Source organism: Puma concolor, chromosome A2 (genome assembly GCF_028749965.1).
Source record: "Puma concolor isolate L17-30 chromosome A2, mPumCon1.1.hap2, whole genome shotgun sequence".
In the NCBI taxonomy this organism is placed as follows: domain Eukaryota; kingdom Metazoa; phylum Chordata; class Mammalia; order Carnivora; family Felidae; genus Puma; species Puma concolor.
Genome location: NC_141668.1, coordinates 125,904,296 through 125,928,406, shown reverse-complemented (window position 1 = coordinate 125,928,406; position 24,111 = coordinate 125,904,296). Strand labels below are relative to the sequence as shown.

General features: G+C 39.3%; 1 protein-coding gene and 1 long non-coding RNA gene across 6 annotated transcripts; both read left to right on the top strand.

Moving 5' to 3' along the window:
• The first annotated feature begins 3,636 nt into the window (after positions 1 to 3,636).
• Positions 3,637 to 24,016, top strand: TRNT1 (tRNA nucleotidyl transferase 1). 5 transcript variants are annotated; one of them, XM_025921576.2, is made up of 8 exons: positions 3,637 to 3,769; positions 4,845 to 5,019; positions 11,089 to 11,282; positions 15,041 to 15,179; positions 19,514 to 19,640; positions 21,689 to 21,882; positions 22,673 to 22,926; positions 23,103 to 24,016. In XM_025921576.2, exons 2-8 carry the CDS (start codon positions 4,872 to 4,874, stop codon positions 23,355 to 23,357), a joined length of 1,311 nt encoding a protein of 436 aa, XP_025777361.1. In that variant the 5' UTR covers positions 3,637 to 3,769; positions 4,845 to 4,871; the 3' UTR covers positions 23,358 to 24,016. The 5 variants fall into 5 exon arrangements, with proteins under 5 accessions (XP_025777361.1, XP_086553700.1, XP_086553699.1 ...); XM_086697574.1 differs by lacking the exon at positions 3,637 to 3,769 and adding an exon at positions 3,782 to 4,050; XM_086697573.1 differs by lacking the exon at positions 3,637 to 3,769 and adding an exon at positions 3,782 to 4,193.
• LOC147583496 (uncharacterized) lies at positions 15,192 to 18,036 on the top strand. The gene is made up of 2 exons (XR_015248277.1): positions 15,192 to 16,452; positions 16,688 to 18,036. It is a non-coding gene; the product is annotated as an uncharacterized LOC147583496 (long non-coding RNA).
• Positions 24,017 to 24,111: the final 95 nt, after the last annotated feature.

Below are 24,111 nucleotides of genomic sequence, written 5' to 3'. Positions count from 1 at the left end.
CTTTTTAAAAAGTTTATTTATTTACTTTGAGAGAGAGAGAGAGAATGCATGCATGAGCAGGGGAGGGACAGAAAGAGAGGGAGAGAGGATCCCAAGCAGGTTTCAGTGAGGAGCCCATTGTGGGCCTTGAGCCCACCAAGCATGAGATCATGACCTGAGCTGAAATCAAGAGTCACATGCTTAATTGACTGATCCACCCAGGAGCCCCAGTAATCTGTTGCCTTCTAACTGAAGAATAATACTCATGGCTTTGGTGTTTCTATGGCGTAACAGAAACTTGCCCATTCCTAACAGTCCCCTGTGCTCATATTCACTTTTGGGTAGGTACTAGACAATAAGAATACTTCCCATGGGATTTTCATGTAGTAAATGTCAGTTCTGTCAGTTCCTTTGCAGGTAAAGTTCTATTTCCCTTAGGAGAGATAATAGTAAACATCTTGTATGCAGGGGAGAGAATATTTGGATTGCTTTGGCTGTCCTTACCAGTGTCCTGGAGTGGGGTGTTGAGGGGCATTCTTTCTACAGAGTTCTCTTCTGCTTTAGTTTAATGGCCTCAAAGTTCTTCATTCTACCTTCATATGTGAATGCTTTAAGAGTTGAACTTATTTGAATAAGCATTTCTTGGGAGGCTAAAGTATGTTTTTTAAACTTTCACTTTCTAGTTTTTGGCTAATATATGGAAAGAAAATAGTTTGGTCAGGTTTTTTCAGGTATAATTTACATACAGGAAAGTTTACCCTTTTTTAGTGTACTGTTCCCGTGTTTTGACAGAGACAGTCAGGAAATCACCAGCATTATCAAGATATATAACATTCCATCACTGGCCCCCAAATTCATTCATGCGACTTTGTAGTGAACCCCTCCTTCCAGCTCCAGTTCCTTGAAGCAAATACTCTTTTTTCTCTCTCTGTGGTTTTGCCATTTTCAGGATGTTACATGAGTAGAATCATTATGTAGCCTCCTGAGTCTGGCTTTCTTGATTTTACATTTAGATATATTGTTGTATATATGAGGAGTTAACTCTTTTCTATTGCTAAGTGATACTTCTTTTTATGGATGTACCACAGTTTACTTATCCATTTATCTGTTGGAGGAACTATGGCTTATTTCCAAGTTTGGATGATGATCAGTAAGGCTACTAGAACCATTCACACACATTTTTTTAGTGTAAACGTATGTTTTCATTTGTCCCAGCTAAATATCAAGGAGTAGGATTGCTGGGTTGTATATTGAGTAGGTATAACTTTATCAGAAACTGCCAAACTGTTTTCCAAAGTGGTTGTAGCAGTTTGTATTCTCACCGATGGTGTATAAGGTCCCGTCAATCCACATGTCACCAGCACTTGGTATTATCAGGTTTTTGATTAAAATATTCTAATAGGTACGCAGTGACATGTCACTGTGGTTTCAATTTGCATTTCCATAATAACTGATGAAGTTGACTATCTTTACATGGTTGGTTGACAACCTTATAGTTTCTTCCGTTACAGTTATTCCTACGTTATAATCTATATCTCTATAATTTTAGAGATACTATTAAAATTAGAATTTATTTATAACTATTTGCTGCTACTGAATAAAAATACATGTGTTTTCAATTATTAAATGTGAATCCTAAGACCTTGCTAAATTCATTAACTCTAATAGTTATGTTGATTCCCATATAAACCATTATGTCATTTGAAAACAGTGATGCTTCTTTCCTGATTATTGTATCTTTTATGCCTTTTTCATGCCTTATGTTAATGGTTATGAAGTATGGTAAAATGTTGAAAAGAAGTCATTAACTGGGCATCTTTTTCTTGTCATCAAGGGAAAAGTAGTCAGATTTTACCATTAAGGATGATAGTTGTGGGACACTCGGGTGGCTCAGTTTATTAAGCGTGTGACTTTAGCTCAGGTCATGATCTCAGTCCTGAGTTCGAGCCCCATATCTGGTTGCTGTCAGCACAGAGTCCACTTTGGATCCTCTTTCCCCCTCTCTCTGACCCTACCTGCTTGCACTCTCAAAAATAAACGAACAGTAAGTATGATAGTAGCTATACATTTTTCATAGATGCCCTTTACCAGATCAAGGATGTCTTCTAATTTCAGTTTTCTGAGAATAATCCTCATTAATAAGTGTGGAATTTAAGTGCTTTTTCAGCATCTATTGGGATGATATAATTTTCTTTTTTGGTCTTTTAATATGGTAAATAACAATGATTGGGTTTCAAATGTTAAATCCACCTTGCATTCCTGGGATAAACCAAACTTGATCAAAATCCAATTTGCTTGATTCAGTTTTCTAATATTTCATTAAATATATGTGTTTCTAGATTCATGTGGCTATTGATGTGTGTTTTTTTTGGTAATATCTATTTTAGGTTTGTTATCAGTGTCATGCTGGCCCCAAATAAGAGGAAAAGTGTTTCCCCCTCTATTTTCTGAACAATAATTGTGCAACATTGGTGTTATTTCTTCCTTAAGTGGTTGATAAATCTGACCACTAAAACCATCTGGGCCTGGAATTATCTTTGTGGGAAGTTTGTTGAACAAACTTCAATTTCTTTCAAAGTAAAGGACTATTTAGATGTTAAATTTCATCCTGTTTCACTTTTGATGCATGCTTAAAAGAATTTGTCCATTTCATCCAGTGTCAAATGTGTTGACATAAAATTGTCCATAATCTCTTCTATTATCCTGTTAATGTCTACATTTCTATAGCGATATGCTCTTTCACACTGAATTCTCTGTATTTTTTTCTTCAGCCTAGTTAGGATATATGAATATATATATTTATTGCCATGTTAAGGAGCATAAATCAATGCTTTGCCTTTGAATGGCAACTTGGAAAACTGGTTCTGTGCTTCTCAAAATGGGATAGTTAACACCCCTGAAGAGGTCTGATCATTGGAAACCACAGAAATACCATGGCATATGAATTTTTCTACGGAAATTAAGTTATTTAAGGTGATGTTAGAAAGACTATGCTTAAGTAAAATCTGCATCATATGTTTCATTTTTAAACGTAATTGGGAAATTTCTTGGAAATGTCCTTTTTTAAGGATTTGGGACTTAAACTCCCACTCCTTTGCCGCTTTATTTACTCTTCTACAGCCCTGGAAAAAAAGAGAAAATCCAAGAGAGAACCCAAGAAAGAATCCAATCCAAGTTCTTCACTTTGCACCTGCAACAGCTTTCTGACTTCACATAAACCAGGTGGGAAATTAAAACATGACCAGTCATTTCATTTGACCAGAGGGCTTACATTTAGAACAAGTGTGTCTCGAACCCTGTGCTTAGGTCCTGATGAAATGTCTCAGGCAGGAATAGTAATACTAACTGAGCATTTCCTCCTTGCTGGAGAGTAACATGACATGTAAGCCCGGCAACCTAAAACAGGTTTTATTGACAGTCTCATTTTACAAAAGAAGACAGTGACACTTGTCCAAGGACACACAGGCATGCAATGCAGATGGGCGTCTGACCACCTCAGGGAAAGAGAAAGGTGTGGGGAGATGGGATCAAAGTTAAGTAACAGACCCTCGCCCCTCAACCAGCAGCACGTCCCGGGTGGCAGCGGCCTTCCAGGGCGCAGGAAAACTGCGCGCTTCCACAGGCGGCGCCTTAAGGAGGCCGGAGGGGCAGAGAGAGAGCCCGCTGGGCCCCGCCCACACCCTGCTGCGATTCCCCATTCGCCGCCGACAGACGCACGGCGGAGGCGTCACGGCGCACGCCGTCCGGAAGTGCGTGAGCTGCGATGAGGACGAAGGCTGCGGCGGGGCTGGTAAGTGGGCGCGCGGGGGGCGTGCGGCAGGCGTGCGGACGCGCGCCCCAGGAAGGGCTGCTGGGCGACTGCAGCGGCCGACTTTCCCCCACGCAGGGTCACCTCGGGCGACCCTGAGGTTGTGAGAGGGCTCCTCTACACCGCGGAACGGAGCTTAACGTGGAGGTCGTGCGGCCGTGTCCCTGCCACGTTCCAGTGACTGCAGGCTGATTCACCGGGCTTCCCCGGGAACTTTCCCTTCCTCGAGGCCGGGCCCCGGAGGGTCTCACTAAGCTTTTTCGGTCCGGCACCTGGTGTGGGACACGGCACATACCACTTCAGGGCCAGGGTCCTTAGCGGGTTTTTCTGATTTGAGGCGGAGTTGGAAGGAGACTGTTTTTCTTCCCCACGTGGTCTGGATGAGCGGAACTCGCTCCTCCTCCTGGTGGGCAACGCCGCGTTTTGAAAGCTGCTTCCCAAGGAAAAGAATGGTTCTCCAGTGGTTTCTTTCGGGGTCAATTGGAATCCTGTTGGTCCCTCAAAGAGGCCCACTTTACATGGAAAACAGGGTGTGGGTGGGACTCAGGAGCTGGCATAATGGGAAGGAATGGTGAATGAGGAAAAAGTGGGAAGCAAAGACAAGTCTTGGGGAAACATGTTTTCTAGTGTCTAGGAAATATCCCTGGGTCATAAATCTCAGGGGCAGGTGGGGAAGTACAGTGATAAACATCAGTGATTGTCCCATGTTTTGGAGGAGGCCAAGTGTTCCTGCAAGTGTTTGAGTTACATTTTCTGCAGCCATCTGCCCTTAGCAGACCGCTCCCCTCAAGCCTTAACCGAAACCCACCTCTCCAGAGGGTATTGTAGCAGTAAAATGTGAGGACGCGAGTATAGCAGTAAGTGCTTCAGGAGTACAAAAGTGGACAGCTACAAGCATAGATCTAGTATAGGTGTCTGCCTCTCATATTGTCACTTTTTTCAGTTTTCTCATCTGAACAGGAGATGAGAGAGTCTCAGTTAAATAAAATTGCAGTAGATCCCTTTGTTTCCCTTGGCTTGTAGATTTCATTATTGTGCATGCATGTTTCTCTCCTAGATGTATAGTTGGTGACTTTGTCCCCAGATGCTGAGGTGCCTGAATCCCTGGCGCAGGCCACTACTGAGCTGTAGTTGGAGTAGGCTGTGCCTTTTCAAGCAGTATCTGTTTACAATGAAGTTGCAGTCTCCAGAATTCCAGTCACTGTTCACAGCAGGATTGAAGAGTCTGACAGGTGAGAGATTAGGATGCTTTCTTGCTTTGGAAGCCTGTGTAAATGGAGGAGCATAGGGTTAAAGTTTTTTAGCCAACACTCGAGGGTTTTGTCTTGTTTTGTTTTTGTTTTTGTTTTGCTGTTGACCTAAGGAAAGAAAAGTTTACCGTGGGTAATCCAAAAGTAGCCAAAATGTAAGAGTCCAGCAGTGACTTCATTTACGAAGCACGGCTTTTCTGTATATTGTGCTAAGTACTTCACGTACATTACAAGATTCGGCTTACTAGCTTAATGCGTAGATATATTTTGTTTTGTGGATGAGGAAACAGTCTTAGGAATGTGCCAACATTTTTATAATAACTGGGGAGCTGAATTTTGAACTTGTGCTGTCTTGTTTTCAGAACCCAGCTTGTAACCACCAAGCTGCATTTCCTGCCTAGGCAGAGGAGGCAGAAGGAAATAGGAGTCCCCTCTGTGCATGTGCAAAACTTACCTGGAAGGAGCACGGGAAATGACTTTAGCTAAGTGCTTGATTATACAGCAGCTTCCATTGCTTGTCACAGTTTTCTCATTCCTTACCTTGGAATATCAGCCCAGCTATTGCCGAAGCAGCCACACTGATGTATTTCAAAACCTGTGGTATTTTAGTGGCCCATAAGAAATTCACAAAGGTAGATGTATGTAGGAGCATGACTTATACAGTGGTTTGCAACCCTAGCTGTCTATTAGATTCATTCACTTGGGAAGCTTTTAAGATCTACAAATGCTGGGATCCCACCCTGACCCACTAAACTGAAATCTCTGGGGAGGATGGGCATCTATAAATTTTTATGAAAGCTCCACTCTATTAATCTGATGCATAAAAGGTGGAGGAACCATGGCATTATATTCATTCCTTGTATCAGTTTATTCCCAAAGCTACTTTCTTATTCTTGAAATTAGATGATTTAAAAAAAAATTTTTTTTTAACGTTTATTTATTCTTGAGAGAGAGAGAGACAGAGTATGAATGGGGGAGAAGCAGAGAGAGAAAGACACAGAATCCAAAGGAGGCTCCAGGCTCTGAGCTGTCAGCAGAGAGCCCATCGTGGGGCTCGAACCCATGAACCGTAAGATGATTAGAGCTGAAGTCGAATGCTTAATCAACTGAGCCACCCAGGCACCCCCCCTTTTTTCTTTTAATTTTTTTTTTTTTTAACGTTTATTTAGTTTTGAGAGACAGTGACAGACCATGAATGGGGGAGGGGCAGAGAGAGAGGGAGACACAGAATCTCAAGCAGGCTCCAGGCTCCCAGCTGTCAGCACAGAGCCTGTCACATAGATGATTTTTTAGATACACGTCAGAGGTCAGTGGTCCAGAGCTTGTTGATTCATATAGATTCTTCACGTGGTCTTGAAGTCGAGGGCCTAAAGCTGATACTTGCTTGTGAGTTTTAATTACAGTGAAAAATGCTAGAAACTCCCAGTGCAATAGAAGTATCAGTCACAACGTGTGATGTAAAGTTTTCTAGTAACCACATTAAAGGTAAAAAGAAATGGGTGAAATTAATAAATTATGTAATAAATAAATAAATTAATAAAATGAAAATTATTTTAGTATATCATTTTATCAACTTTACTTAAGATACCATAATTTTAATATAAAATATGTGTAAAAATTATTAAGGAGACATTTCACATCCTTCTTGTAACAAGTCTTTGAAATCTGATGGTTAGCACATACTAACCATCTTAATTCACCACATTTCAAGTGCTCACTTCAGTAACCACATGTGCCTGCTATTTGAGCAACACGAGTTTAGAAGCTCCAAATCTGAGTTGAATTCAAGCTTGTTCTTTCTTTATATGCCTTTCCCAGCTCCTAATCTTCCCATCTTCAGTTGCAAGAGGCCTCTTGGAAGAAAGGTGCCAAATGCTTGGATGTAGGTAATTAACTGTTGGTGGCCTGTTTCAGGTCCTTCTGCATTTTTCTTTTGGAAACAAGACTCTGGATATTGATTACTATAAGTTCTTGAGCGTCTTTTATTTTAACAATTTCATTTGGCTTACTAACTGTCACCTCAAGAGTTGAATTGTCTCCACTTTAAGAGGTGAAATCCTAAGGATTTAGAAACTAAATAGGGTGGAAAGATACAGGTAGTTTATCCACAGGGTCTTGTCCTTGAAAGACTGGCAAATGGGAGCATGGACATTTTCTAGACTTGACATTTTTAGGCTATAGTGGAAGTAGCAAGAATGGAATCTTTTAGTGCAAAGCTCAGTCAGTTAGAAAATCAAATAATTGGTTTTGTTTTTTGCTACTTTCTAAAGACCTGGGTGTCCTGGTAAATAAAATAAGATGTTCTCCATGAAAACAACACTCACAAACACACACACTAATGATGGCTATTGTGTGGTGATACCGTGCAGTTAAATACCATATCAGTTCTCAGATCTTAATAGCTTCTTTGCCACATGTGAAATTAGTTTCCAGTATGTAAGAATTTGGGAAACTAGGATAGTAGATTTTCTGTACCCTATATAGGATTTTATTATTTGTCAGTTTATGTCATGTAATTTGTTTTTCCTCTTGCTTGAGGACAACACTGTAGAGGTATATTAGGGGCATATAAGATTTTTTTCTTCATTCTGTACATGAGAATGAAATTCCAAACATAGTGGTTTTTGCCTACATTACGTGGTAGGTGGACAAGCCAGAGCTTCTGTGGCCACTTGGCTATAGTCCATAAGCAATGCCGGGGATGAGTACTGAGCAGTTAGCTTTTAACTGCTTAGGTATGTGATGTCATAAAACCATCAAAGTAACATTTGGGACAGTAGGAACACCCGATCACTCTTGAAGTTTGGGAGCTTCTGTATATTGGTGGTATGTGGTCATGCCATGGGATAGTCTTACACTTTGACTCACTTTCTGTACCCCCAGCCTCCAAAACTCAAAATTCAAAACATAAAGCACAGAAGTTTAAACTTTGAAAGTTAACATAAAATTAAAATACAGACACATAGAAGTTTTCTGACACATGATGTCCCATGGTCTTTTGTATTGCTAGCCATAATTAAAAATCGTTTATTATCAGATGTGGCAGTTGAAGCAAATTAATAGCTTTGGAATGATGAAATTATGCATTTCTTGAGTCTTAGGCTTAAATTTACAATTAAATTCAGTTGCATTAGGTATTTCATTGAGTATGTAGTTTATAAAATTTGTTGGAATGTGGATTTCTGTAAGATTGAATACAACAGTAATTGAGGGAAAAAGGAGTGTCTAAGCCTGATAATTCCTACTCTTAGGTCTATATAAAATCGTTGGTTTCTTACAGTTTTTAAGACTGTTCCACACAAGCATATACATATGCCCTTACATGCCTTTCTCAATTGTATCATAATGTTAGAATCGTGAGTTTTTTTTGGAGATAGTTATCTATTTCCATACGGCTAATCAAAATGATGACTAGATTATTTTGAATTCTGGATCTCTTTCTATAATGTAGTTAATTTATTAGGTGACTTTGAACTTAAAATTTTATTTTAGTGAGCCAGCATGAAAATCTTATAACAGAGGTTATCTTGTATTCAGGCTTGACCTTCTTCATCCTGTTAGAGTAGGTTCAAATGAAAGTAAAACTTGCTCATTTTTTGGATTTCAAAATGGTTTCTTACTGTGTTCATTTGAAGGAAGAAACCTGTAAACAATACACATTTCAACGAGGCCACTCTAGTTTTTTTTTTTTTAATTTTTTTGAATCTAGGATATCACAATTAAGTTCTCTGGTGAGCCATGTTGGTGTAAAGATGAGTAGGATAGGTTTTCTACCCTGAGAATGAACAGGAAATTTTAGTATAATTAGTACACATTAAACTAGGTTACTGTGATAGCTTAGAAGAAATTCAGTCAACTCTGCCATTAGGAGAGGCTTTCTAAACTGAATCAAAAAAGATGAGTAAGGATAAGGATGAGATAGATCAGTGTTTTTTCCCACTCTGGGTGGTGCCCATTAGTGAACCATAAAATCGATTTAGTGGTCATGACCAGCATTAAAACACAGGGAAAGAGGATACAGTAGATGAGATTGTGTGGTATGTATTTTGTGAAACTTCATTTTAAGTACAAGTGACTGCCATGCAAAATGCCTTTCTTGGTGTGGGTTGCGCACAGAGACATTTCATGGCCAGCTGCTCAGCTAGATCAGTAAGTGGGGAAGGTGTTTGGGTGAAGTGACCCGTACGAGCAGTTAGATGGAAACTACCAGGAGAGTTTGGTGAATGTAAAGTGTGATGCAGAGATTAGTGAGAGATGAGACCGAAATGGTTCCGGAGGCCCTTGTGTAATGTACTGACGAAATATGGATCTTGCGCTGGGAATAGTCAGAGGAACAGTGGCATAGCTTAATCACGTTGATAATTTAGAGCCCTATGTCTGGACTGTGGAAGCTGGATTTAAGGGGGCTGGTGTAGCCCTATTGTTCAGGAAGGAGATAAAGAGACTGTGAACTAGGGAGAAATGAGGGTAGTGTCCAGAAATAGTTTGGCAGTCCTTCACTTTTTGGGTCCTGGACCTCTATAAATCTCATGAAAACTGGAGTAACATGGTTAGGGGCCATGAACCCCATATCAAAGGAACCCTTAATAGCGACATATGATGGGACTTGATAAATATGGAGTGAAAGAAGAACACATACTCCTGGGAAGGACTTAGCTCTGAGAGCTTTTAAGGTAAGGCCAGGAGGCAGAGGGTGGGAGCATTTGTTGCTTTGTAGCAGACTGTTTTAGATAGTCTGCAGAGAGTGGGGCTGGAAGGTTTAGGAAGAATAGGTAGAGGAAGAGGAGGAGCAAGAGCAGATGAGGGGTAGGGATGGAGGTTAACGTATCGGGTTGTGATTAGGGATGCCACAACTCTGATGGATTTCCCTCAGTGCTAAATAGGTGAGAGTGCCCACCAGCCAGAGACCACAAGGAACACACCAGGTGCGTTGTTACTGCAGTGAGGGAGAACACCAACCAAGGAGAACCTTGGAGTATCTCGCAAAAGGTTTTTAGAAAGAACTTCTTGTAGGATTTGTGCTTGTATCGTGTTTTGGGGTGGGTGTTAAGAAGTGGGGCTTTGCTGTGGGTTAGGTGGTATCAGGCAGCAAGGATAAATCTGATGCGTGTCTTAATTCTTACCTAGGAGACGAGAACCCAGCACTCTGCTCTGTTAACCGATGGGTAAATAAGGAGCAGTCCCATGTATTAATTGTCATAAGGTGGTGCCTCTGACAGTGTTTGTGTCTCTTCTGTGTTTAGACATGATTACTAGTTGTCTTGTCTTAACTGATTCATCATGGTCACCGAGTGGACTTGTCTGACGTGGATGTTCTCTGAGATGATGTTCAGCAGGAGAGCGCTGGGGCCCAGTTGTGGGTGCCAGGCCAGCTCGTGTCAAAACCAAGGCTTAGGGGGTCATATATGGCCATTTCCTGGATGTCATTCTCACTAGGTACCATATGATGTCCTTTAGTCATTATGTAATTATAGTAGACTTTGTCTTGTCCACTCTGGGTTTCCTCTAATGAGGCCCTTACAGTAGTTTCAGCGTTCATATGGCTTTTCTAGAACACAGATAGGAGCAGATATAACATCATGTGCACTTTTTTCTTGGTGGATTCTTCGTTGTAACATTATCATACTTGGTGTGGTAGACTAATGTTGTTTGACAGTTCCATAGTTTTATGCATGAACATACAGTATCAGCATCAGTACCCGAAGAGAAATAGGTGTAAGAACACCTCACAATTCTGAAATAGAAAAAGCAGTTATTCACTTTACTTTTTGGTTGTAATTCAAATCTGTATCGGTGACATTGGGGGTATTGTGGAATTCGGAATTATCTTCCAAATCTGCCAAGAAAATTTCTGCAAGTTCCCTGTTCTCACAGTTGTGACAGGCATTCTACTATAGGTAAGTCACTTCATTTCTGTGGGCCTTGTTCTCCTAATTTTTATCTGAAAAGGTTCAGTTAAATAATCTCTGCTGTTCCTAATAGATGGGAAAAACTTTGTACTTATGTAATTCTTAAATACATTGAAGTAAAAAATATTCTTTCTCCTCTCAGATTTATTTGTGAAAGAAAATCATGAATTAAGAATAGCAGGAGGAGCAGTGAGGGATTTATTAAGTGGAGTAAAGCCTCAAGATGTGGATTTTGCTACCACTGCTACCCCTGCTCAGATGAAGGAGATGTTTCAGTCTGCTGGTATTCGCATGATAAACAACAAAGGGGAAAAGCATGGGACAATTACTGCCAGGGTGAGTGAAAGGTTTGACAGCAATTGCATTGCCTCTCCTTTAATTTTTAGAATTTTTATATGTTTTTTTCTAGGTTTTAAAAAAAATCAAGTAACAAAAAACTAAAAAAATATGTCAGTCTTGGGGTGCCTGGGCGGCTCAATGGGTTAAGCATCTGGCATCCTACTCTTGGTTTCGGCTCAGGTCATGATCTCGCAATTTGTGGGTTCGAGCCCCACGTCGGGCTCTGTGTTGACGGTGCAGAGCCTGCTAGGGATTTCTCTTTACCTCTCTCTGCCTCTGCCCTGCTCTCTGTCTTTCTCTCTCTCTAGATAAATACACATTAAAAAAAAAAAAGTCATTTTCTATCTCCCTCTTAAACCCTGCATCCTCCTTTGCTGTAGCCTCCTCTGCTGTAGCTAGTTGTTATGGTACTTACCTATTAGCCCCACGGTTCTAAAAAAGACCTTTCTTTGCTGCAGTGTTTGTTTCAAATTTCCTGGGTGTAAGATGTTGTCTGCTGATGTCTGCACAGGAGAGCAGCTCAGCTTTCTTAGCAGCAGCACAGGCACTTCTCCCTTGTCTTCTCAGTGTACATGTACCATCATTTTTGGTTGAATTCATATTCAGTGTTTACATTTAAAACTATGGTTTATTGCTGGATTGTAAAGTGTATTGTGACTACCTTTCTTGGGTGATTTTGGTTTCCCTGCAGTTAATAACATTTTTCTTTTACGTAGCTTTCTGTGTGCCACTGATTCATTCCTCTACTCTGTAAAATTCTTAGTAGAGTAAACCAGAGTAAACCCGTCAAGTTTCAGTTCCTTGTTTTGAACCACCTCACCTGGTGCATTCTCTCCTCTCATATCTGTATGTTCTGGGCGGGCTCCTCATTCCTCATCTCGAGATTTCCCTGCACCAGATTCTGGGAATTTCCCGGCCTCTTCCTTACTAGACTGCCTTGGTCCTGAGTCCTGTGTGATATTCTTTCTTGGTTTCGCTCTCATTAAAAAAAAATTTTTTTAATGTTTATTTATGAGAGAGAGAGAGAGAGAAAGCAGGGGAGGGGCAGAGAGAGAGGGAGACACGGAATCCGAAGCAGGCTCCAGGCTCTGAGCTGTCAGCACAGAGCCTGATGTGGGGCTCAGACTCACTAACCTTGAGATCATGACCTCAGCTGAAGTTGGACGCTTACCCAACTGAACCACCCAGGTGCTCTGATTTTTTGCTCTCATTTTAATAGTTTGAAACCTGGAAAAGCCTTACATGTCTGAAAATTTTTTTATTTTACCTTCACACTGGTCTGATAGTTTTACTGGTTGTAGAATTTGAGGCTGGCAGTCATTTTCACTCAGAACTGTTTTCCACCTGCCTGTGTTGCCACTGGGAAGTCTGAGCTCATTCACATTTCTCTTCTGAGACCAGATTTTTTGCCTGCCCTAAAGCCTTTCTGATCTTTTTATCAGGTGTTTGTAGTTCCAAGATGCCGTGCTTGGTTTGTATGTGTTTTTTCATTCATTGTGTGGGGACACTTAGTGGGCCTTCTTGTATTCCTCTCCTCATTTCATCCCTTTTGTTCGGTATCTTCAGGTTTGGAAACTCCTGTGATGTTGGATATTGGATCACGGGGTCTGAGCTTCTATCTTTACCTTTGTCTCCTAATTTATATTTTCCTATCTTTGTCTTTCCATGAGATTGCCTCAGCTTGATCATCCAGGTTTTTTTGTTTTTTTACATTTATTTATTTTTGAGAGACAGAGGCAGAGTACAAGTGGGGGAGGGGCAGAGAGAGAGAAGGAGACACAGAATCTGAAGCAGGCTCCAGACTCCCAGCTGTCAGCACAGAGCCCGATGCAGGGCTTGAACTCACAAACCATGAGATCATGACCTGAGCCGAAGTCGGACGCTTAACCAACTGAGTCACCCAGGCACCCCAAGAGGTCTTTCTTCTTTTGAAAACTTCCTTTTCTTGTTTCAGATGCAGTATCTTATTTCCTTTAGGATACCAGTTAATAGTTACTTGGATAATGTCTCTCTTTCCTCTGAGCTTTTTCTGTCTTTCCTGTTGGCTTTCTTTAACTGTGGGTTTGGTTCTTTCCTTACGTTTGTGTGATCCTCTGGTGTTTGTAAAGTGACTTCAGAGATTTACTCTAGTTTTGTGTGGGAAACATCAGCCAGTTGTGGGACCATCACTGTCCATATGAGTAGGCCTATTCCTTATTCCAGAATAAATCTGGTTATTAGCATTTTGAAAAAACAAGTGGGGAAAGGGAATAAAGGTCATGTTGATTTCCTTTTTTTTTTTTCCCCACTTAATCTTGTTTTCATTGGGGTGCTTCACTCCCACTGTATCTGGTGTCCCAAGGTGTAACCATTTTTAGGTTAGCCTTTCTAATGAGGTAATCTCTGGTTCTTTGCCTGGGTAAGGTAGGCATTCCAGGGGTCTATTTCTTACAGTGATTTTCACACAGTCTTCATATTTCTTTTTTAAAAAAATTTTTTAATGTTTATTTATTTTTGAGAGAGAGAGCACAAGTGGGGTATGTAGAGAGGTAGACAGAATCTGAAACAGGCTCCAGACTCTGAGCTGTCAGCACACAGCCTGACATGGGGCTCAAACCCATGAACTGCGAGATCATGACCTGAGCTGAAGTTGGACACTTAACCGGCTGAGCCACCCAGGCGCCTCAGTCTTCATATTTCAAACCTTTTACTTACCACTTTCCTTGAGAGAAAACGTGTGCCTTAAATTCTTGAGTTCTAGAGCTAACTTGTTTCTAGAAAAGAAATGAGATTGAGAGGAATTCCAGAACAGACTTCCAATGATCAGTAGTGGTTTTCAGCTCTTAATGAAGAGATTCCAAATTCCTGCATGGCATGTAAAACCCTTTGTTGTCTAACATGTGCTAACATGCTGTTTGTCAGCTATACTTTTTTGCACAGATAATATCCCTCTTTCTCTCCACTGTGCCTTTGGTCATCTTTTCTCTTGATTTGAAATGTTATTCTTACGTGTGCATGTGCAGATCCTACTTAGTTTTCAGGGCTCAGCTCACATGTCAGTCGTTCTTGAAGCTACTCAGCTTTTCCCAGCTGAGGTAATCTTTCTTCCCATGACATATGTAGCACTTTATTTCGACTTCATTGATTACCAGTAAGTGAGTTGCAGGATGTGTTAAGGGTTTGTGTTTTTTCCTCTTTCGATCCTTTGCTCAGTGGTATATATGTTGTAAATTGATAATCAGCTCTTTTCAAACCAGAGTTATTATAAAATGTTTCAAAGTAGCCTGAATTGAAATTGGAAGAACTAGAATATACTGTTCTAAAGGCCTCCTCACTCCTGTGCCACAACATTTGTTAGAGTTGTCTTTTTTTAAACATCAGACTCCCTTTTTTTTTTTTTTTTTTTTAAGTTTATTTACTTATTTTTGAGAAGGGGGAGGGCAGAGAAAGAGAATCCCAAGCAGGCTCTCTGCTGTCAGTGCAGAGCTTAAATTCGGGGCTTGATTTCACAAACTGTGAGATCATGACCTGAACCGAAATCAAGAGCTGGACGCTTATCTGACTGAGGCACCCAGGTGTTCCAAACTCATCTTTTCAAATTAAGATGCATTTATTTTTTAAAAATATTCTTTGGCTCTGTCTTTGAATATTGTGGTTATCTTTCTATTTCAAGATACATGTGCAGCAGGTGACTTTGAAAAGAAAGATGTATGTGTCAGAAGTCATTTTATTCAGTTCATCCAGTGTTCTAAAAACTAAAAAAAATTTCGTTACAGCTTCATGAAGAAAATTTTGAAATTACTACACTGCGGATTGATGTTGTCACTGATGGAAGACACGCTGAGGTAGAATTCACAACTGATTGGCAGAAAGATGCTGAACGCAGAGATCTCACTATAAATTCTATGTTTTTAGGTAATATCTGGAGATCATGTTTTAATCCATTCTGTCTGAAAGCTGCCTTTTAAAGTGAATCTGCATTCTGGAAATGTCCTCCAACCTGGGAAGTTGCATTAGTTTCATCTAAGAAACAGTGTAGCATATGGGTTAAAAGATGATTCTGGAGCCAGAAGTCCCAGGTTCAAATTCTGACTCCATGACTCACTAGCTATAAAAGGAGGATGTTAATATTAGCTTCCTTTGTAAGGCTGTTGTGAGGATTAAAGAAGTTAACAGTTTTAATTCCTTAGAACAGTGACTGGCACATGTACACATTCAGTGTTAACTTACTAATTGCATCTAAAAATGGTTAACATTTCAGGTAAGAAAAATGCATGTCCCCATGTCAGTCTCCACTGCACATCTTTTGTGGGTTCCCACCCTAGCTCTTCTTCTTCTGGTGCCTGGGTGCAGACTGATAAATGACTTCAGCAGCCTCTCTGTTGCTGTGCCTCGGCACAACATCAGATTCTTTCGTGGCATTGCATTTTAGGAATCATCTTGAATCAGAGTTTCATGTAAGAGAAAACCTGTTTATCATCTCAGCTTGATTTTTGTGTGAATGAAACCAGTGAGACTCATAGTAGGTGAATTAAGTTAGTGCTTAATTGAAGCATTATTTTTTGTACTTTAAGTTTTAGGCAAGCCCTTTATGTTTAACACTTTGGATTAGAAAAGAGAGATGAAGCATCCACTTTTCATAACCTGGTTGTGTTAGCAGTAATAGTGAAAGGATGAAGTATAAGTTTCCTCGCTATCCAAAAGTATTCTGTGTCACCTTTCTTAAGTTGAAATGGTGTAAGGTGAGGAAGCAATTACTATTTCATCAAAATGAAAATCCTTTTCCAGATTTCTTTCAGGTAGTGAAAACAGCTTTTAGAGTAGGTCTTTTGTAAAGGCAGCGTGGCCTAAAGTGAACTTTCAGATAGTGGAGAAAACCTGTAATAGTATTTGCTTCATGGGATGGAGAAGGGGGTTGTAGGTGGGATCTCCTGCTAATTACATTAAAGATGATGTCTTTAGAGCACCTGCTAGATTCTGAGTCACTTGATACACTTTATCTCATTTAACTGTCAGGAAAACTTCACTGAGGATAAAATCCATTTTATGAGGAAACAGACTGAGATGTTAAGTAACTTAGCTCAGGTCACAGACTACCATGATTGGACCTTGGGTTTCCACAGCCTACATGATTTATCAGCCCAGTTGGTGGCATGTTGTCCCTCCATTATGTGATCACACTCCCGGTGTTCATTTCTTCTTCTTTCTTAAATTTTTTTTTTTTTTTCAACGTTTATTTATTTTGGGGACAGAGAGAGACAGAGCATGAACGGGGGAGGGGCAGAGAGAGAGGGAGACACAGAATCTGAAACAGGCTCCAGGCTCTGAGCCATCAGCCCAGAGCCCGACACGGGGCTCGAACTCACGGAGCGCGAGATCGTGACCTGGCTGAAGTCGGACGCTTAACCGACTGCGCCACCCAGGCGCCCCTCTTCTTCTTTCTTAAGATTTTTTAACATTTATTTATTTTTGAGAGACAGAGTATGAGTGGGGGAGGGGCAGAGAGAGATGGAGACAGAATCTGAAGCAGGCTCCAGGCTCTGAGCTGTCAGCACAGGGCCCGACTAGGGGCTCGAACCCATGGACTCTCAAGATCATGACCTGGGCTGAGGTCGGACACTTAACCAACTGAGCCACCCAGGCCCCCCCCCCCCCCCTTTCTTTTTACCTCATTCTGACTTAGGGTAAACTGCTGCAACTAGTGCAATGTATAAAATCTGTAACTAGCTTCTCCTAAGCATACCTAAGAGAGGTTAATAATTCTTTTTCAGTATACTGTTTTATAAAAGTAAAAGCTGTTCTTACTGGTACTACTGTTTCCTTTCTTTTTTCTTTTCTTTCTTTTTTTTTTTTTTTTTTAAAGTTTGTTTTGAGAGACAGTGAGGAGAATCCCAGGCAGGCTCCATCCACATAGTGCAGAGCCTGACACGGGGCTTGAACTCATAAGCTGTGAGAGCATAACTTGAGCCGACACCAAGAGTCAGACACCTAAGCAACGGAGCTACCCAGGTGCCCTGAACTACTGTTTTCTACCATTTGCTGAGCCCTTGTAATGTGCTGGGCATGGTTCTGAGCACATCACAGCAATTGAATCTTCCCAGCATCCCTATGGAGCAGATACTGCTATTTAACCTATAGTAATTTTCTTAAAGTCATGCAGCTGGTAAACTGTAGAATCAGGATTCCAACCTAAGTGTCCTGGCTCTGGAGGTCACATTCTTGACCACTACATTATTCTTAGCAACTCTGCTTTATTTCTTACTTTTATGCATTATATTTTGAAAGTGATATTCAGAGCAAAAAACAAAGTGCACACCTATCAGTGTGTATTGTCACTAATTTTTACTTTTTCTGTCCAGGTTTTTTTCAAGCCTTACTGGGTGAAGCATTCCTAGTTTTGCCATTTCTGGTTACTTTGTGTCTCACACTTTGCTCGTTTTATCCTGTGTTTTGTTTTGTTTTGTTTTTTGTTTTTGCGTCCAACCTTGATTTTTCCTTTAGTGAAAAGGACTTTAGTATTTCCATGCTCACCAGGGAGAGCCGTCTCTTCATTAAGAGAAATTACATTAAGAGACCGATAGACCTCATGTATTTGCTACTTTGTAAAGATATTTTTTCCCATTTTCTGTTATTTCTTTGAATTTTGAGCCTTTCAAATTTCTATATATATCAAAATGCTATATAAATCAAAAGTTTGGGAAGTGTTATGCTTCAGCTTACCAGTATTGCATTTGGGATAATCAAAGAGCATTAAAGTTCAAACAGAAATAAATTGACAAGTAGTTGTTCTTCAGAGGTAGAGGCAGTGCCTTTATAAGGTAAAGCATCTGTCAGGATCACTGACAACCCCCCCACCACCATTTGGATGATTGAATGGTACCTGTCTTTGCTCTGTTTTTTTCAGTCCCTAGAGTGACCAGCTGTCTGATTGCCCAGGACAGGAGATTTTTAATTTTTAAAACTAGCAAAAGTTCAAGGATAACTGAAATGAACTGGGCACTCTACTGCTTGAGGTTTTATATGCCTTATGTTAATTTTTTCTTTTTGTTTACATATGAAAGAACATTATAGTGGGATTTTTTTTGGTTACATTTCTTTGAATGGGTGTTAGGTTCACATGGTTCAGAATTCATAAAGCTTAAAAGGCTGCAGAGTTGTCTCCTGATCTGATTCACCATACCCTTGCTCACAGTGCAGTCAGACTTGGATTTTTGCCACGTGATAGAAATGTGAAAAAATGTTGCCTCAAAGATTTACAATTTTTTATGACTTAAGGTTGCAAAATCTTCATTTTTTAAGGTTTTTAAAAATATTTCCTTAGCTTATTTCTACCGATTTCTTCTATTTATATGTGGTATTTTTATTTATTTACAAAAGCTTTTTGTATATTATGGAAACTTGGTATTTGACTCTATTAACTTAGTATTTTTCTCAGTATGCTTTTCATTATGGTGGTTTTTGCCATGAAGGCACCTTTGATTTTTGTGTGGTTGAATTATTTCCTTAAGGCTCTGGTGTTGTGGGTGTGTGTATCTAATTTTAGTTTCTTGGTAAATCCCCATGCAGTGTAAAATCTGCATATTAACTTTGACTCCCCTGTCCCCATACTTAATTATTAATAGCCTATTGATAGGAAGCTTTACTGATAACAGAAACAAGTAAAACAAATTTTGTATGGTCTATGTATCATACACTGCGTTCTTACAGTAAAGCAAGGTAGACAAAAGTGTTAAGAAAATAACAGAGAAATCATTTACAGTACTGTAAAAATCCTCTACATGGACCCATGTAGTTCAAACCTGTGTCAAGGGTTAACTGTATATTTTTAAAGGTTTTCCCCATTCCAGGATCATAAATGTTTTTTCCTATGGTTTATGATTTTAGTTTTTCCATTTTTTTTTTGCTTTTTATTTTTTCCCGCAGATTATTTTGGCTATTCTTGTTTATTCTCTCATATTTACTTGAAAATCAGCTTGTTTCGTGTCTCTACCCCAATTCATACTAGCGTATTTCTTATTTAGTTCATTCTTGGATATTATCTTTTTATTTGGTGTTATAAATACAGCCTTTTATTCCATTATGTCTTCTATTTGATAGTGGATATGGATGAATGCTATTCATGTCTATTTTAACTTTGTAATTCTTCACTTAATTTTTACTGTTTATAATAGTTTTTAGCTGACTTTCTTGTTTTCTAGGTCTTACTTGTTAACAGTGATGATATCTCTCCCCTCTTCTTTAATGAATAGGTTTTGATGGTACCTTATTTGACTACTTCAGTGGTTTTGAAGATTTAAAAAATAAGAAAGTTAGATTTGTTGGACATGCTAAACAGAGGATACAAGAAGATTATCTTCGAATTTTAAGATATTTCCGGTAAGAATTTTTTTTAAATAATGGTAACAGTTTTTAATACCCTGGAGCACAATTCTGATCATGTGAAACGCACAGGTGAGTGTACAAAATGGTGACATCCCAAATGTCTGTCCCTGATAGATTTAGTAAAATGTGACTTACTGTGAGAGATTACTTAGATGCTTCATATTTTCTTTCCCAAAGATATTTACTGCATTCTTTGATGGTTTTATAGAATTCAGCTTTAAATCATTTTTCTTGTGTCCAGTGTTCTTTTTATTTCCTGCACTCATCATTCATTTCACAGATAATTGAATGCTCACCACAGGCCAACCACTATGGTGGGTGCTTTGAACACGGAGTAACCGGTCAAAGTCTTTGCCTTCACATGGGTTACAGTTTGAGGTGGTCATGGGAAATCCCTCAGATGAACTTAGTAAGCATGAAATGCATTTGCGTGGTTTTGTGGATAGAAATGATTTTTAAAGTCTGGGTTCTAACCTTTTTCACATTTTTTTTTTAATGTTTATTTTACTTTTTATATATTTAAATCTGGGTTAGTTAACATATAGTGTAATAAGGATTTCAGAAATAGAATTTAGTGATTCATCACTTACATATAACACCCACTCCTCATCCCAACAAGTGTCCTCCTTAATGCAGCCTTGCCAATTTAGCCCACCCCCCCATCCCTCCAGCAATCCTGTTTGTTCTGTATTTAAGTCTCTTATGGTTTGTCCCCCTCTCTGTTTTTGTATTATTTTTGCTTCCCTTCCCTTATGTTCATCTGTTTTGTGTCTTAAATTCCACATATGAGTGAAGTCATATCATACTTGTTTTTCTCTGACTTATTTTGCTTAGCATAATACACTCTAGTTCCATCCATGTTGTAAATGGCAAGACTTCATTCTTTTTGATCACCAAGTGATACTCCATTGTATATATAAACCACATCTTTATCTATTCATCATTTGGACATTTGGGCTCTTTCCATACTTTGGCTATTGTTGATAGTGCTGCTATAAACAGTGGGGTACATGTGCCCCTTCAAACAGCACTCCTCTGTTCTTTGGATAAATAGTAGTGGAATTGCTGGGTCGTAGGATAGTTCTATTTTTTTAAAAAATTATTGTAAATGGCTAGTTTATGTGTAGTAATATTTTTTACTGCTTAGGATCACATTTGGAGTATTCTGTAACAGAGCCTACATATTTTGTTAGTAAATGTTCTTTAAATTTCAGTATTTGCAGACTCTGTCTTTGCAAATAATAGAACACAGGCTGACATCCATAGTTACTGTCATTTAATGTACATTATAAATGAATTTTAAAGATGTGTTCATACAGGTATACTTTAAGGCTTCTATTTCTGAGATTACAAGAAATACACTCCTGTGTCTGCAACTAGATGTGTCCTATTTGAAACTCTTTATTAAAAGTATTGAGGGGTACTAGGGGCTCCTGGGTGTCTCAGTCAGTTGAGCGTCTGACTTTGGCTCAGGTCATGATCCCATGGTTCATGGGTTCAAGCATCTCATCGGGCCCTGTGCTGACAGCTGAGAGCCTGGAGCCTGCTTCAAATTCTGTGTCTCCCTCTCTCTCTGTCCCTCCCCCACTCACACTCTCTCTCAAAAAATAAGCATTAAAAATTTTTTTTAAAAAGTATTGATGGGCACAGACAGGCATACTTTGTACCCTGCTCCATTGATGGCATTCTGGTGTTGTTTGGGTGCCTTTCCAAGAATGCTATTTTATTCATCCAGTATAGGTACCAGTTCCAGGAAGTACATTTGATAGCCATTCTAAGTGGCTCAGTGATTTGCAAATCAGACTGAGCAGAGGGTTTTACTTCTTGCTAATTACAGAACATTATTTACATTTTATTGGATCTCAGTTTTGTTATCTGGGAACAAAGAGAAGGTAGAGAGAATTGAGCAGATGATTTCTAAAGCCCCTAATTCTGTTGTCTTGTAGTAGATGTATGGAATAGTACCAGTAAAATGAAAAACTAGATTTTTGCTAGTGATATGCCAACTAGGGGTAACATGGTCTGAAAATTTTGTTTTGTAGGTTTTATGGGAGAATTGTAGACAAGCCTGGTGACCACGATCCTGAGACTTTGGAAGCAATTGCAGAAAATGCAAAAGGCTTGGCTGGAATATCAGGGGAGAGAATTTGGGTGGAACTGAAAAAAATTCTTATTGGTAACCATGTAAATCACTTGATTAACCTCATCTATGATCTTGATGTGGCTCCTTACATAGGTGAGAAGAAGTTCTAAAATATTTGAGATTTTGACAATGAGATGCCTCGTTTACAATTTCATAAGAATGTTTGACTAATTCCAAAAGGAGAAAGAGTATTTTAAAGTAGGATAAACTGAGATCACAGGTAGGAGGACACAGCTCAAAGACAGCACAGCACTGAAGTAGGACACAGTGGCCTCTGGTATCAGACCTGGGTTTGACTGATGCTTTGCCGCATATCAACTTTGTGATTTGGGTTAGTTCTTTAATCATTAGTTGTTGAATCTAAAAAAGGGGTGTGAAAATAGTTGCATCTATCTAAAGGAACGGCTGAGACATTCAGTGAATTAATACATGTGAGGTACTTAAAGGGTAACATATGGAAATTAATGTTACAATGTTCAGAAAGAACAGTGGTATATGCTACCGCATACTTAAGGAAACTTGGGTGTATTTCAAATAGTTATTGAATGGTGGGTTGGGGGTGGATGTTGTGTGACAGTAGCTCGGTGAGAAGTCAGTGGTAAGTGTCACTTGTGCGTCTGATACCACCGCCTCTGCCTCTGCCTCTGGAAATTAATGTTTTAGGGCTCCTTACTGTAGGTCTTGGGGGGATTATAGGAAAGAATAGCAACAGTTTATCAGTGGTTTACCTGTAAGATGGGAGCATCACACTGAACCAGTGAGTTCTAGTGGCAGGACATTTAGTATACTATAGCCGTGATTGGTTGAGGAGATTAGTATGTTTTATTAAACTTATCCACTGTAAAAAATAAAAATAGGTGAAAAATTGTTTTTGTCCCTACAGGCTTACCTACTAATGCAAGTTTAGAAGAATTTAACAAAGTCAGTAAAAATGTTGAAGGTTTTTCACCAAAGCCAATGACTGTCTTGGCCTCATTATTCAAAGTACAGGATGATGTCACAAAATTGGATTTGAGGTTGAAGATTTCAAAAGAAGAGAAAAACCTTGGTATATTTGTAGTTAAAAACAGGAAAGATTTGGTTAAAGCAGCAGATAGTTCAGAACCATTGAAACCCTACCAAGACTTCATTATAGATGTAAGTATATACAGGCTTGGTCAGAACTAATTTATTAATACTAAGACCCATTGTGTTCTGTGGATTTCATTTATTTTAAGTGAAAAATTTCACATTGGTTATTTACCTTTTAGGATAAGATGATTAGTAAGCATTCTAATGTGTGGTGAAACTAAGTGTGTGATTTTGGCACTCAGTCTAGGGAATCTGATGCAACGACCCGTGTGTGTGAACTCCTGAAGTACCAAGGAGAGCATCGTCTTCTTGAGCAAATGCAGCAATGGTGCATTCCTCCATTTCCTGTGAGTGGCCATGACATCAGAAAAGTAGGCATTTCTTCGGGAAAAGAAATTGGGGCTCTGTTGCAGCAGTTACGAGAACAGTGGAAAAAAAGCGGTTACCAAATGGATAAAGATGAACTCCTAAGTTACATAAAGAAGAGTGAAAATTGATGAGAGCTGATATTAAATAGCAGAAAATTTTTGGTAAAACTAGTTTGTTCGTTTTTTTTCCCTTCCCTCTTAGATTTAAGAGACTTGAATATATAGCAGAATAAAAGCCAGCGTAGAGGACCTCTTCAGATGAGTAAAGGTCTTAATTTGTGAGATCTAATTATATTTCAGGCAGTAAACTGAAGTCTACCTCCTCTTAATTTGATTTATATCACTGAACCCTGTGATTCTTTTGGAGTAGTTCCTATTGCAAATAGTATAGTTGTTTTCCCCTGTTGTAATCTGTCTAGGCTTTCTTCTTTTTTTTTTTTGGTGTAGCGTGTTACTGATTGATCTTAAAACGTGGTAACTCGATAAAAGTGTTTCTTAATGTTTGTAATTGAAATAACTGCATTATTTTATCGTTCTGGAATCCAGGTAAGAAGTGAAGCTTACAAAAGTGTGTTGATAACACAGCAGTTGACAAAATGGCCTATATAAAATAATGAAGACCAGATGTGTCCCAGGTGGCTGGCATTCGTACACCCAAAACTTGGTTCTAGCAAGCTGTTTTAGTACGTAGTTGGTACTTTTGTCATAATTTATGCATGCTAGGCCTGAGAAAGATTGGCTTGACAGTTACTCTTGAGCCTATATTTTAATAAACATTCCCTTTGGAATTGGAAGAGAAATGTGTGTGGTATATGACAGTATATATCATTACACATACACATATTCTACATACTGACAAATTAAGGTCAGTGTTAACTTTTTA